This window comes from Lissotriton vulgaris, chromosome 6 (assembly GCF_964263255.1).
Source record: "Lissotriton vulgaris chromosome 6, aLisVul1.2, whole genome shotgun sequence".
Taxonomy (NCBI): domain Eukaryota; kingdom Metazoa; phylum Chordata; class Amphibia; order Caudata; family Salamandridae; genus Lissotriton; species Lissotriton vulgaris.
Window position 1 is genome coordinate 1,678,560,287 of NC_141694.1, and position 15,882 is coordinate 1,678,576,168.

The 15,882-nt window shown below is 42.4% G+C and overlaps 1 protein-coding gene across 2 annotated transcripts in view; it reads left to right on the forward strand.

The window, feature by feature from the left end:
• Positions 1-15,882, forward strand: part of FLVCR1 (FLVCR choline and heme transporter 1) — a 163,967-nt gene that overhangs the window by 96,000 nt on the left and 52,085 nt on the right. For both annotated transcript variants that reach the window (XR_015296689.1, XM_086927868.1), the window contains exon 3: positions 3,981-4,121. Coding sequence is in view for 1 of the 2 variants with exons in the window: in XM_086927868.1 (XP_086783994.1) it covers positions 3,981-4,121 (141 nt within the window). In the remaining variant the exon portion in view is untranslated. The remainder of the gene's footprint in view (positions 1-3,980; positions 4,122-15,882) is intronic.

The following is a 15,882-nucleotide window of genomic DNA, read 5'->3' on the forward strand; positions in this document are numbered from 1 at the left end:
GCACACATGCCTGTATTTGGGTGCTAGAGGGTGTCAAAGTGACACCCCCTGCACCCTTGCAGGAATCGGTATTTACTGAATCGGTAAATACCGATTCGGTAATGCCCATTGATTCCTATGGGCTTCAATGCCCATTGGAATCAATGGGCATTACCGAATCGGTATTTACAGAATCGGTAAATACTGAATCTTAACGATTCAGTATTTACCGATTCTGTATTACCTACACCCTCCCCCCCCCCCTCTATTTTACCACTTCTTAAATACCGATTCGGTATTTAAGAAGTGGCAAAATAAAATTACTTACATCGGGCCCTTAATGACATGCATATCTAGTTTTAATAGACTAGTGGCAGACGCAGGGTGGCCTGAGGCCAAACTCCGTGCCCTCTTTTACAGAGGACTTGGGGATGAGTTAAAAGATATATTATCTCAAGTGGTAGATCCTCCAGATTCATGTGGCGCTCTGATTGACCTAGTAGGCAAATGAGATCATTGGTTAAGTCAAAGACGCAGGGAAAGAGGTTGCACAGACAACAGACTATTGATGTTCAAAGAGAAACAGGCAGATACTGAGAAACCCATTGAAGAGCCAGAGCCTATGCAGATAGGCAGCATAAGAGAGTCCTCTAAGTGAAGAAGAGTGGCAGTGACAAAATGTTATGTCTATACTTTGGGAAGCTAGGAATTTTTTTTGCAGGATTGTCCTGTGAAACCCGAGCGATGAAAGGAGTTGGGAAACGACTAAGCATGGAACCTGTGGGGACAAGGAATTCGGGTAGTTCTGGGTTAATGGTGTCACAAATCGCAACACAGGAGAGTGCCTTGCTTACTCAACACCACCTTTTTGTGGCTTTTCGTGTCATGTTGTGTGAATGGTCAACTGATGTTCAGATTATGATACTCAGGAGCTACAGGGAATTTCATGGACATCCACTGGGCCAAACTAATGAACATTCCTTTCTTGACTAAAACGTATGCAGATGAAATGAAAACCATTCATGGCAGTGATTTAAAATTTGATTCTGTAACACATGCCACTGGAGACCTGATCCTCGCCATACATGACTCTCACATAGAAACTGTGAGTTTAGATATAATGCAATCACTTCAATTTCAAGCCATTTTGGGGATTCCATGGTTGGTTAAACACAACCCTAATATTGATTGGAGTAGTCACTCCCTGTCTTTTCATTCTGTTTTTTGTACCACCCATTGCATTCGGTGAAAAGACAACCAGAAACAAGTAGCTGTAATCACTGAACTTGTGGTGCCTGTTTTGTCCTCTTGTTATCAGGCTTTAGAGGAAACTTTTGATCAAAAAAGGCATATTTTCTTCCGCCTCAAAGGCCATATGATTGTGGCGTTAATTTGAACACTGGAGCACAAATTCCTTGCAGTAGAATTTATGCATTGTCAGAGAAAGAAAGTATTTACTTGAGGGAATATCTGGATTAAATTTTGAGAAATAGGTTTAGCAGACCTTCTTGCTCCCCTTTCTCTTTTTTATCCCTGAATGAGTCTGCCATTTAAGGTGTTGCATAGAATATAGATCACTCAACGGTATTACCATAAAAAACAGATACCCAATACCCATAATCCAATAATTTCTCGACCTGTCAAAAACGCAAAGATCGTCACTAAGCTTGTCTTCGAGGAGCATATTATTTGTGAAGATACAAGAAGGCGATGAATGGAAGCCCATTTTCTGCACAAAGTTTGAGCTTTAGGAATATCTGGTTATGCCCTTTGGCCTTTGTAATGCCCCTGCGGCTTTCCAATAATTTTTTATTACCGAACCATTGAGAGAACTGTTGGATGTATGCACTATTGCTTAAATTGATGATATCTGGATCTATCCCTCATCTGTGGTGTAACATATAAAACATCTCAGGTCTGTCCTAGAGAAACTGAGAGACGATAATTTGTATTCAAAGCTAGACAAATGTGAGTTGCACACATCAAAGGCTACCTTTATTGGGCTTCCTATTATCCTTCGGAGGGCTGAGCATGGACCCACAGAAAGTATCAGCCATAACCCGTTGGCAGTCACCTAAGTCGGTAAAGGAAGTGAAAAGTGTTTTAAGTTTTGCTAAGTTATACAGACGATTTAGTGACAACTTTTCAGCCTTGGCATCTCTTATCACTAAGCTACTATGTAAAGGGTTTACCTTTCAGTGGACCCTGAGGCAGAACAAGCATTTAAAAATTGAAAGCAGGCATTCACCCGGGCTCCCATATTAAGACACCCAGATCCTTCACGACCCTTCATAGTTGAAGCTGATACCTCTCAAGGGGCAACTGGGGGAATTTTGTCCCAAAGAGACAGAGAATCAGGGGTTTTAGACCCTCTTGCTTTTTATTCCTTTAAGTTAAGTCCCACGGAGCAAAACTATTCAGGGAACATACTTTGACATGGTTGGGTGGTTGTGGTGGTGTGGGGAAGTTGGGTTCTTACATCTCGTTTTTCGCATCGCTCCTGCGTAAAAAACCAGGTGAGAATTGACATCCATCGGGCTTTGAGATGCCGATGAGATAGCATTATGCACTTTAATTGCCATCACAGCCTTGACTAGTGGTGACCAGGCAAGGTAGGCCTTCCGTGAGCACAAAAAAGAGCATTTTGATTCTGATGGGTATCTTCCTGGCCACCTAAGTAAGCATAGCAAACTTGCTTGTCACTAGTCACCTATCGGTTTTAGGCTGGCCAGGATTAGCACATGCAAGATTCATCAGGCTCTTTGATCGGCATCCCTTAGGCCTTCGTAGCCTGATAAAATAACTAGTGCATTTCATTAACTGGTCAATACATTGCGTTCCAGGGCGATTGGAGCCAGTGCGAGACAGGCTGGGCAGGTCTTCTGGAATTGTAAATTGTACTTCTCGAAATCGGATCGAGTCAACATGGCCTTATGACATTGTACCATATATTTTAGCATTTGGCTCATTCTTTTCCCGTCTAGGTTGGTGGGTAACAACTATATACCCTCAAGCCTTTTCCCCCGGCTCTTGGATTAGTGCGCAGCATGCAGTGTTAAGGGAACTACTGCGCAGAATAGTGTTTTATTTTACTGAAAGTCTATTTCTTGTCTTATGATTTGATTTGAAAAGATGCAATGCTCAAGCCTTCTATCATGTCTCATCGAATTGTTAGACATATGTATTGATTGACTGTGAATTTACTGACTTTATTTTATGCAGCTACCAACTGGGGCAACATTGATTTTTTTTCTTGTTAATCTATTTTTCTTGCCTCTGTAAAATTGTTACGGTTTTAAATAAGTATAAACAATACTGCTTACTTGTGTACAATATTGTTGTTTGGGTGGTAAGCTTGTTTGTGCAGGGCAGCACTGGCATTTCTCCTCGCAGCACTGTTTAAAATTGAGATGAAGAAGTAAGGTGCACTGATAAAAGAAAGAGGCATTTGTAATGTGGCTCACTTCACTGCAGGAATGGATTGTTACAGATGAAAACCTACTTTCAATAAAGAGCAAACACTTTCACTGGTATCACTATATGTTCTTGTACATGATTGTAACATTGAGTATACTTGTAAAATGAGTGTCATAGTGGTAAAATCCCAAGGACAGATATCGCCACAATCTTCCCACACAGGCCCACCAGGGGAAGAGAGCAGTAATACACTGCTGCAGTGGGAGCATCAAGGTGCTACTCTAGAGCAAGCATTGTGATAGGCCATAGAGTCTCTGTCGATAATGCTTGGCTGGGGAGTGTCTGATGCATCGGTCAATGGGTACAGAGAGGAGTACCTAAAAGGCATCTATTGAATCTGTGCCCTCAGCAGGCCACGCAATTATGTCGGGGCCTACACCACTCAAAGCTGAAATACCTTACTGCGACGGGGGCCATAGCAGTATAAGGTACATGGTAAAGGTGGCATAAGGCCACTGAACAAGGGGGATAGTTTGCCTGTCTGAAAACTCTAGTGTTATTGTTTCTTTTGTTTTTGTTTGCAGTGTTCAAGGAAAAGCCTGAAGTCCCTCCAAGCCAGGCTCAAGCAGTCCTACAGGATGGGGCGCCTGAAGATTACTCTTACCAGCAGTCAATGAAAAACCTGTTCAAAAGTGTTCCATTTTTGCTTCTGCTCATCAGTTACGGTGAGTGTTCTTTCAGTACTCCCTGCTCACGTGAACACACCACTGATGGTTTTCCTTCTTGAGTACTGCTATGCTTTCTATGGCCTACGCTGACTTTGACTAACAAGGACGGCTACGATTACATTTTTTTATTTGTACTTTTATCATGTCATTTTCCAGTCACGTTAGAGTGCATGGAGAGTACACAGAAGTGAACAGGGGACAGCTAAGTAGAGTGGGATGTGAGGAGAGTGCAGAATGCAAGTTATGTTGTGGTGATGCTTGAAAGGAGCACAGTACAAAATAAGGAGGCATCTATAGGGATGTTCTTAAGGTTTTGAGTCCATGTTGCAAATCAGATCAAGGGATGGCACTGTGACTAATCAGGGCCAACAGTGAGGGAGTGGGCACTATTCCTTAACCATGCCGTTCCGTTCTTGCGAAAAATAGTATTCCTTTCACCTTGTACGCTACACAAATTCTTTGCGATTCTTACTATGTAGTAAGCGCTGACGTTTAGCCCTTATTGCCTAGAAGATAATCGTATTCTGCTGAAGCTGCTGTTCATGTTAAGCCCAATCACTAGGGCAGAGAAGGCTATGCCCAATGAGGCTGTGACCTTTTGGGGTGTGTTAGGGCCTTATTTGAAGATGTCAGCACCCAGACTTGGCCCTTTCACCCCAGGCGTCCTGATGAAGGAGTTGGAAGGAGCAAGCTGACAAACATAGGTGTCTAGACACAGAAAGCATCATTGTCGGCAGTATGTGTGGAAACATGCCTTGTGCGGACAACATTTTCCCAGTGTTTTTAACACCTTGGCTGCTACGAACGTTCCGCACCAGAGTGGAACGTTCAAAAAACGGGTGGGGCTGCGTTGCCAGCCAGGTAGTGCTCCCGAAGGGAGCACGGAATGGGATAAAATATACCAATAACAGAAAAATATTATGAAAAAATGTATGCTACAGGATCCTTCTTCATGTTTGAAAGAATATTATAATTCAGCCGCATGCACAGAGCCATCCATATGGGGACTTGAACATGTGTTACCATGCTTTTGGAGACTAAAGGGCACATTTATCAGGGAATCGCACAACACAGCAAGCCACCTTGCTGTGCTACACGATAGGGAAAGGACAGGAATGCAGCATATTTAACATTTAGCAAAGACTACTGCTTAACGCCAGCGCAGCCCCTCCTGCACCCTGGTGCAAGGGAGCCAGTGTTGCGGGCAGGTTTGTTTTTGTGCAGGACGGGCCACCTTCCTAAACATAAACAATCCTCTGATGCATTTTCCTCTTTCTGTGTGTGCTGCAGAATACAGCACAAATAGAGGAAAACACAAGGAGAAGTAAAGATATTTCCCCTTGTTACGCCACACCTCTGGAGGCGCAGCATTTTGATGCATTCCCAGGTCTACTAATAATGGTAAATCTGGGAAAGCGCCAAAATCCATGGGTGTATGCGTGAGAACACCCATGCACCACCCATGAAACGACCCATGAAACCACAACCTGGGGCAGCGGAACACAACGCAGCGCATTGAGCTGCGTCACGTTACTCTAGAGTTAACAAGCAACTACTAAGTTAGATTTGTCAAGCCACGCAAGACCATCTGCGTGGCTTGACAAATCGAACTCAGTAGTTGCATCGCCCTTGAGCCCCATTGCGTGATTCAAGGGCGACGCAACTCTTTGATAAATATGCCCCTTACTCCATAATTTCATTTGTGAATGAATGCATTTACGGGCACATAGCTACATTTTTATTTTAAAGCACTGAATGCAAATTACATGATTGTCTATTCATATATGAATTGTTGCTCATTGCCTAGCATTACACCTACCGAGGATGTTGCTAATTATGCATTTTTCACTAGAAAAGTGCTCTACTACTTCATGTTCCCAGTAAGGCGCTTGATACCAGTATTTAATCTGCTAGTACAGAGTCTGACACATAAGGAAATACCTGATGTGCCAAGGATCACACAATGGTATCCATTTGGGTGTCAGAGTTAGATTGTTTAATTTTCCTTAACGTAGGAACCAGACTGCCTTCTCTCTAGGAATGGTGTGTAATTCTAATGCATATATTGAGTTGACTTGCAAATGTTAAATATTGAAAACTAAACATTGGAAAGGTAAGTATATATGCAAGTATAGATTTCCTATTTTATCTCCACACATACTTAACTGAAATATACACATTTAGCTTCAAGGTACATATAAGCAGAGATAAGTATAGTAAACCTTTTCTTATACACACTTACCTATGTGATATTTTGGGCTTCGATAGTTATTGTATGTATTTTGGGCATATCAATATTTCCCATTCAATATTATCAATAGTACTCTTCTTCTTTCCCTTCAATTTTAGAAACATATGCAGGATGACAGTGTACTGGGCCACTGGCTGTCTAGTTTTATTCCAAGTTAGGTTACAGATATAATTCTCCTGAATCAAATGTCCTGAGTACCAGAATAAGACCAGGAGTTGAAGGCTGCCCTGAAAACAATTTTGCTGCCAACCCTTATTGAACCAACTTTCAACAGGAGGGTTTGGGGTGGTCCCCATACCTCAAAGAATTTAGATTTGAAGGATTGATTTGACAGCTTCTAATAGGTAACTTAGTTTTCCTTCAGTAGGAAGATATGCCCAGATTTGAGACCCATATACACTGTCACTGGGACTAAGCTGTACCTTGCTGACGAGCCCTAATCAGGGTGAAACTGGCCCTGGGTTGCAGGTGTTCCGGTTCTTCAACCTAGCCTGGCACTTCAGGTAGTACTGTTCCCTTTGGATCAGGGTCAAGACTGATTTGTATGTGGCTGGGTCCAAACTGAGGTGGCATAGTGTGGAAAATAACAATGGACTGTAATGTAGCCCCAAGAAGTTATCAGTGTCTGAGATTCATTCAATCATTCCATCCTTTACCTTTTGTGTACTTGAGTGTGTCTCCCCAAGTGGTAAGGGTATGCTGACCGCTGACCGCTTTAAGTAACCAGGTTACATGGCCGCCGCCACCCACAGTGAAGCGAGTAAGATGCTGTAGCAAGTTGGAAAGAGTGCACGGACGTGAGAGCAACCCGAGGGGAACAACGTGGTGTGTGCAGCGGGAGTCTAGTAGACCGATATAAACAAGACTGCCCGCAGGTATAAATATCGTGAACATGAAGTGAGACGCCTCTAAGTTACCGGCGGATCTATAAAGGTCACAAGGGATTCCGAGCCATAGGGGGACGCCCAGATACAGATAGAAACAGATCGCAGCTCAAAGACCCAGATTCAGACATAGGAGCGAAAATGGCTGCAGGAAAGATAAAAGTGACAAGGCCCTGAGGAGAACCCATAACTGTTGTATGGTGTTCGAAACGCGTCGGCAGAACGGAGATAAAAACTAGAACTATTCATAATTATTGATTCATAGAACTATTGCTTAATATCTCTGGTTGATCGTGACTTTGTTCACTACTGTTCTCATTATTGTAATCACTGATGGTTAACAAGGCGAAGAGCTGATATTTGCCTTTGGAACAGAAATAGTAAAGCATAAGTCATGCTGTGTACAGTGAATGTATAATTGTATATATATGTAATAATGTTTTTGGTTGGTAAATGTTTTGTATAAGCTGATTCATTTATATATGTGTTATATGTGTTGTGTTGTCTTTCTGACATAAACCAATGATTTTTTTTCAAAAAAAAGGATTTAAAGAAAAGGTAAAAATAAATATACCTAACAGATCAAAAATAATATTGATGTGTTGCTTATGATTCATAGCAAACTAAACAGAGTGGGTTGGCATTTTCTCTTGTTCATAGAGAAGTGGGTGCCAGGCACACTGTGTCCCTGGAGCCAAGCTTTGCCTGGCTGATGAGCCCTAACTAGGGCAAATCTGGCCGTAGGTTGATAGTGTTCCGGTTCCGGTTCAGGGAGGACCTGGCCTGACACTTCGGGCAGGACTATTCCCATTAGAGCATGTTCAAGACCGTTTTGCATATGGCTGGGTACAAACTGACGTGGCATTGTGGGCAAAATGACTATGGATCGGGATACGCCCCTGAATAAAGTGGCTGAGATTAATTCAAGCATTCCATCCATCTCTTTTAGTATACTTCATTTCACTATGAGATAAACACCTTCATGCAGGTTATCACATGTTTTCCTGTGTCCCTTGTGGCCATTCTAGCCATCTTGTTTAAGCCATGCGCTGTTTCTCTCCAGCTTTACTTTGCTGTTGCATTTCTCATTCACTCCAATATCTCCAACTATGAAATTCTATTTGCGAGGCTAGTTCAAGCCTCTGGGCTGTTATGGCGGTGGGAGGTTCAGGTCTTTTCAAGGCAGAAGACCAAGATTTAGCCCCTTCCACGCGGGGCTAATTACCCCACAGTGCGGGGGGGAGGGACTGCGCGCGGCGCAGCGGTGCTCGTGACGAGCCTAGCTCGTCATGCTGCACAGTGGAGCTGTGCTCATGACGAGCTGAGCTCGTCACGACTCTGCCCACTCCCATAGAACGCCCGCACAGGCGAGGAATTAGCCCCGCGTGGGTCGTCCGTGGCCGGTATGCCGATCTCAGCTCGTCATGAGCACAGCTCCACTGTGCCTCATGACGAGCTGAGCTCGTCATAAGCACGCAAGGGGTTAATGTGGGTAGTTTTGAATCTGATACAGTGCTTTGAAAATGAAATGTGTGGGGCCGAAAGGATCACCTTGTTACCCATATTGATTAATGTCTATGTTCAGTCTCTTTCTGAACTTTTGTGAGCACTGGTTACAGATTTCTTCATGTGCGTGGATGATGAGCAGCTATTTGCAAACAACCTGTAACACCAAAAACTGATTGAACTTGCTTTAAGATGATTTACGCCAGAATTGAAGTGGTGCTCTGGATCTAGTATAGCTTGGAGGAATCTAAGCTGAGCTGCTACTGCTAATGTTTTCGAAACAACTAACCATATTAAAGATACTGGTTAAAAATTGTCATTGCAATCATCAGTTCCCTTACCATCCAGTCCAACTCTAACACTGCTGGTGTGATGGTCGATTCAGGAATCGCGCTACTGTCTCAAATCAGTCTGATGAATCCGTACATTTGCAAACAAGTAGTTGAACTCGCGCCTGCATGGCTTTTGGTTTGAAGATCAAGTACTGGAATTCCTTGTTTGTTAAGACTTCACAAAAATCAACACCATCTACAGATTGTACACAAATCTGCAGCAAATGCAATTACTAGTGCTCCAGGCAGGACCTGGTATCACCCAAAGGAAGCCCCAATCCCTTCCAGTCAGACGAAAGGCGGAATTTAACTCTTATTGAAAGCTCAAACAAAAATCACTGTCCATGCCCGATTTACAAAACAATAATGCACAAGGGTACAATTTCAAACGTCAATGACAAACAAATGATAATTTTTGCACAGCTACAGTACCAGGGATGCAGCATCACAAGACAAATTGGATGGAACCCAGTATAGATATCAGTGCTAGATGATGGCTTTCTTAATGTAAAATCGCACAACTTGGCTGCTTCATACATAGCATTTAAGGAATTCTAATTTGCGATTCCTTAAATGCTGACGCAAAATTAAGGAATCGCAAATTTTGCGATTCCTTAATTTTGCGATGCGATTTTAATCATACATCGCATTTTCAGTTTTTTTTAGTCGCAAACGCTGCTTTTTTGGGAATCGCAGCGTTTGCGACTAAAAAAACGGATGATACATATGCCCCCTAGTGCGGTAACTTCTTTACACAATAACGTGTGAAGCTGTAGAGGCCGCCACTAAACGTAGCGATGCTGGAGACTTGTGCTGAACTCCATGGCACTGCTACGACACTGTGTGCTCCTACTCATCAAACAAGTACTGCTGCTACGTATCGCTACAGCACCCAGTAGGCATGCACGCCTATTCTCCCAGTAGGAGATCATCACTTCAATTATTACTATTACTTTGAAATAATGGAATACTTAGCAGATGATACAGTGCTGCATATCATATAGAAATTAATATCAACAACACTATCAGAGTTACTAGAATTACTTTGACAAACGCTGCTGAGACGACGAAAAGGACAAAAAGAACAGAACAGAGTCGCAGACATAGGGCAAACAAAGTGAGGTACAAACAAGCCTTGCATGAAGAATAACTATTAGAGAGGGACTGTCGCTATACCTGCGTCGATGTGTCACACCCACATATGTAGTGTGTTGTTGCGATTACACTACATCAGAAAATGACAATTACCATGGGTTATTTTCTGCTGAGGAAAGTTGTTTACTATTGCATGTTATTGTTTTCGGTTCATCGCATCACCTTGATTTGAATTTGTTTGTATACGTGGCCCTATTATCTTTAGTCTTCTCCCGGCTTTAATCAAAGATTCTGGAAAACTAACATTGCAGATTTGAGTCATGGTCCAACTATCCATGGGACCTCAAATCACGGTGATTACATCAAGGCTTTTATTACGCTGCTAACGTTTCCAAATACCTCACCAGGAACCCATCATCTGTCTCCTCGTCGGATAGCGATTTCCTCCTGAGGCGGAAGCTGGGAGTAGGACTGCTTTGTTTGCCTAAATTTTAAAACTTTTGAGTGTCACTATTAATTGCTGTTTTTACTTGGTTACTGCTCACTTGTCCTGGGCATCCTTACGCTCCCATCTCCACCGCGCAGCAGAGTTTATCGCTGCCGCGGGACCTTGCCTTTGCCGCCATACCCGCCGCCCACATAGGCCACGCCCCTCGGCGAGAGGCCACGCCCCCTACCGCCACTATATCAGACGCTGAGTACAAGCGTCATATCGATAGCGATTTCCTCCTGAGGCGGAAGCCGGGAGTAAGACTGCTTTGTTTGCCTAAATTTTAAAACTTTTGAGTGTCACTATTAATTGCTGTTTTTACTTGGTTACTGCTCACTTGTCCTGGGCATCCTTACGCTCCCATCTCCACCGCGCAGCGGAGTTTATCGCTGCCGCGGGACCTTGCCTTTGCCGCCATACCCGCCGCCCACATAGGCCAAGCCCCTCGGCGAGAGGCCACACCCCCTACCGCCACTATATCAGACGCTGAGTACAAGCGTCATATCGATAGCGATTTCCTCCTGAGGCGGAAGCCGGGAGTAGGACTGCTTTGTTTGCCTAAATTTTAAAACTTTTGAGTGTCACTATTAATTGCTGTTTTTACTTGGTTACTGCTCACTTGTCCTGGGCATCCTTACGCTCCCATCTCCACCGCGCAGCGGAGTTTATCGCTGCCGCGGGACCTTGCCTTTGCCGCCATACCCCCCGCCCACATAGGCCACGCCCCTCGGCGAGAGGCCACGCCCCTACTGCCACTATATCAAACGCTGAGTACAAGCGTCATATCGATAGCGATGTTCCCTTACCATCCAGTCCAACTCTAACACTGCTGGTGTGATGGTCGATTCAGGAATCGCGCTACTGTCTCAAATCAGTCTGATGAATCCGTACATTTGCAAACAAGTAGTTGAACTCGCGCCTGTATGGCTTTTGGTTTGAAGATCAAGTACTGGAATTCCTTGTTTGTTAAGACTTCACAAAAATCAACACCATCTACAGATTGTACACAAATCTGCAGCAAATGCAATTACTAGTGCTCCAGGCAGGACCTGGTATCACCCAAAGGAAGCCCCAATCCCTTCCAGTCAGACGAAAGGCGGAATTTAACTCTTATTGAAAGCTCAAACAAAAATCACTGTCCATGCCCGATTTACAAAACAATAATGCACAAGGGTACAATTTCAAACGTCAATGACAAACAAATGATAATTTTTGCACAGCTACAGTACCAGGGATGCAGCATCACAAGACAAATTGGATGGAACCCAGTATAGATATCAGTGCTAGATGATGGCTTTTCCCCGGCTGATTCAAAGCAGAGACCACCACTCAAAGTGAAAGATAGGACCACAGTTGATTGTACACTTCACCTGCGGCAGGTGCCACCAAGAGCAACTGTGTTCACTAGCAGGATATAGGGCCAGATGTACAACCTTTTTTAGCTGTCGCAAATGGGAATTCGGCCCATTTGCGACTGCTTAAAGGGTTGTAGCATGTACCAAACCTATTTTGCAAGTCGCTATTAGGAAGGTGCATGCCATGGTCGTCCTTTCCTATTGGAGAGTCGCAGGGGGATGTAAGATTGTTTTGCAACCGCAAATGCAGTTGCAAAACAATCACATTTACCACCAATTTGAAATTGGTGGTCAGCCAGTCGCAAACGGGAAGCGTCACCAGTGGACCCCTTCCCTTTGTGAGTGGGAGTGAAAATGTGTTTTAAGAGCCTGCTCTTAAAAGATTAAACTGAAACGTTTCAATGTTTTTTTTAAATGCATCACTGTGAGTGCTTGCCACATGCCTCATGAATATTAATGAGGCAGGTCCTTTGTGACCCATTTGGGAATCGCAAACAATGTCACAGACACTGTTGTACATCAGTGTTTGCGACTCGAAATATGCGAGTTGCAAAATAATTCGAATTATGAGCTGCAAACATTGAGGGTCGTACCTCTGGCCCATAGATATTTAAAACTAATAATAATGAATATAAACAAGCAATAGCAAAACCAAAAGGTCTGGGTTTAATGTAGTAATGCGTACAGCATTAGCATGTTAGAGTGAATCACACACATACAATGGAATTACTGGAAAGGTAACACTATTACACTGAATTGCAGGTACTCAGAGGCATATATACCGAAAGTTGCAAGTAGCGTCCCTGACTTAGATTGTTGCCATGGACATTAAATAGAACAAAACAAATCTGAAATGAATGTAATGTACAAATCTGATCACTACAATGCCTATCCTGCTACCTGTCTAACTGCATACAGCTGGCAATATCTAGCGGAGAGTACCACGACAAATTCCACTTCGCTATAGCTGTTGAAGAATTACTGCTCTGCTACTGGTTAAATTGCTTCGGATGCTGTCCATTACCACACTGGGTATCTACAACTATAATTGTTGAGAAGGAGGTGGTGCAACTCACCAACTGCCAATAGCGGAGCTTTTGCTAATGGAGTGCTCCTTACCCTACAAAGAGTCACACAAGAAGTGGACACACTACTTTTTGTAACATACTACTATTGTGTACAATAAATGTACAAAACTATGACATAGTGAGTTAGGGGCATATGTATGAAAATCCCCGTTTGCGATTCTCAAATAGCGATTTTTTGAGAATCACTATTTGAAAACTGCAAAAAGGGATGTATGTAAAAAAATCACAATTTTTTAAGCGATTTCTTAGTATTCCTTAATTTCAATTAGCAAATTGCAAAATTGCAATTAAGGAATACTTTCCTATTCATTTCTGTGGGCCAGGAGGCCCATAGGAATGAATGTGAAGTCATTCTCAATTTGCGATTCGCAATTTGAGAATCGCAAATTGAGAATAATTTCAAGGGTGTCATAAGGACACCCTGATGCACCCCTGAAATGAACATGTGTGCGCGTATGGCGCACATACATGCCCTAAGGACATGTATGTACGTTACATGGCACCTTTACAAATGTCAAAAAGTGCATTTGTGAAAGAAATTGCAAATTACCACCAACTTCAAGTTGGTGGTAATTTGCGATTTCTTAATGTAAAATCGCACAACTTGGCTGCTTCATACATAGCATTTAAGGAATTCTAATTTGCGATTCCTTAAATGCTGACGCAAAATTAAGGAATCGCAAATTTTGCGATTCCTTAATTTTGCGATGCGATTTTAATCATACATCGCATTTTCAGGTTTTTTTAGTCGCAAACGCTGCTTTTTTGGGAATCGCAGCGTTTGCGACTAAAAAAACGGATGATACATATGCCCCCTAGTGCGGTAACTTCTTTACACAATAACGTGTGAAGCTGTAGAGGCCGCCACTAAACGTAGCGATGCTGGAGACTTGTGCTGAACTCCATGGCACTGCTACGACACTGTGTGCTCCTACTCATCAAACAAGTACTGCTGCTACGTATCGCTACAGCACCCAGTAGGCATGCACGCCTATTCTCCCAGTAGGAGATCATCACTTCAATTATTACTATTACTTTGAAATAATGGAATACTTAGCAGATGATACAGTGCTGCATATCATATAGAAATTAATATCAACAACACTATCAGAGTTACTAGAATTACTTTGACAAACGCTGCTGAGACGACGAAAAGGACAAAAAGAACAGAACAGAGTCGCAGACATAGGGCAAACAAAGTGAGGTACAAACAAGCCTTGCATGAAGAATAACTATTAGAGAGGGACTGTCGCTATACCTGCGTCGATGTGTCACACCCACATATGTAGTGTGTTGTTGCGATTACACTACATCAGAAAATGACAATTACCATGGGTTATTTTCTGCTGAGGAAAGTTGTTTACTATTGCATGTTATTGTTTTCGGTTCATCGCATCACCTTGATTTGAATTTGTTTGTATACGTGGCCCTATTATCTTTAGTCTTCTCCCGGCTTTAATCAAAGATTCTGGAAAACTAACATTGCAGATTTGAGTCATGGTCCAACTATCCCTGGGACCTCAAATCATGTAGCTGTATACGGTTGCTTAAATATATAACAATTAGGGTACTTTTTACCTAGGATTACTTTCCCCCATTCTTCCCTGTTTTTAATGCATGGGTGACTATTTGCACTCAGATACGTGGGTAACTTTTGTACCCTGGTATAGGAACTTTGTCCTCTTATTGTGAACAGATTTGTTTTAGGAGCATGGACACTGGACCTTTGTTGGCTCCTTGGTCCCCCCCCTCTTTTGTTTAAATAAAAATCGCTTTACAAATAGTTTAAAATTCAAAAATTCAAATTCCTCTCCTCGAAGCCCAGTAGCGCCCTCTCCTCTGAACCCAAGAAACGTCCCTATTCACAAACAAGTAAAAATAAACTTCCTGATAAAGATTCTTCACAATCCAAAATGTGTCCATGCAGGTCCCTCCTGCGAAAGGATAATTCACAGTCACATTTGACAAAGATTCAGAATTTTGCCACCTTATTCACTGTTATTTTCTAAATCTGACAGATATGTCTAACCTGTGAAACAAATTATTATTAATGATAACATCAACAATGTTAGTGTCAGGAAATAAATTAATATTTGGATCCATGAGACCACAATGTCCTCATGTAATCGCCAAAGTTGGTGACATGGTTCCGCTATCCATCATTGTTTAGGCTAAACTCAGGATATAACCAATGTATATAATTCACTCCTGCCCAATCTGCAGTGCTCAGTTGTTTGTAAAACCGGTATTGTTGCTTATACTGATTTGACTGAAACCTTCATTTGAGCAAGGTGAGTAGCTATAAACAACTGAAAGAAATTGAATGTGTAGTTTATGTGAACATTGCAAATTGTATCTCTAAAGTGATAGAAAATAGTAATGGCATTGCGTAATACCTGTGAAAAAAACAAAACATTGTTAAAATATTAGAGGGAACATTTTGTCTCCCTCTAAAGTGTTTTATTCCCTTTTAATTTAAGCAGTCATAACATTTGTTATACTTGATAAGCCTCTATATTGCATTTAGACACATGCAACTGAACAATTGGGACACACATATGGGACCATTTTACACTTGAGGGTTAGCTGATTTCATTCAACATTATCAATCAACTCATGTCCACTACACAGAGTAAAAATCCAGCATTGGTTCTTTCTTCTATGCAGGTTTTTGTGTGCCCCTAACCCAAAGAAAATGTTGTAGTGTGACCAACCTGAATTAACGAAATCTTTGTTTTCTGTAGCTAAGTGAACTAC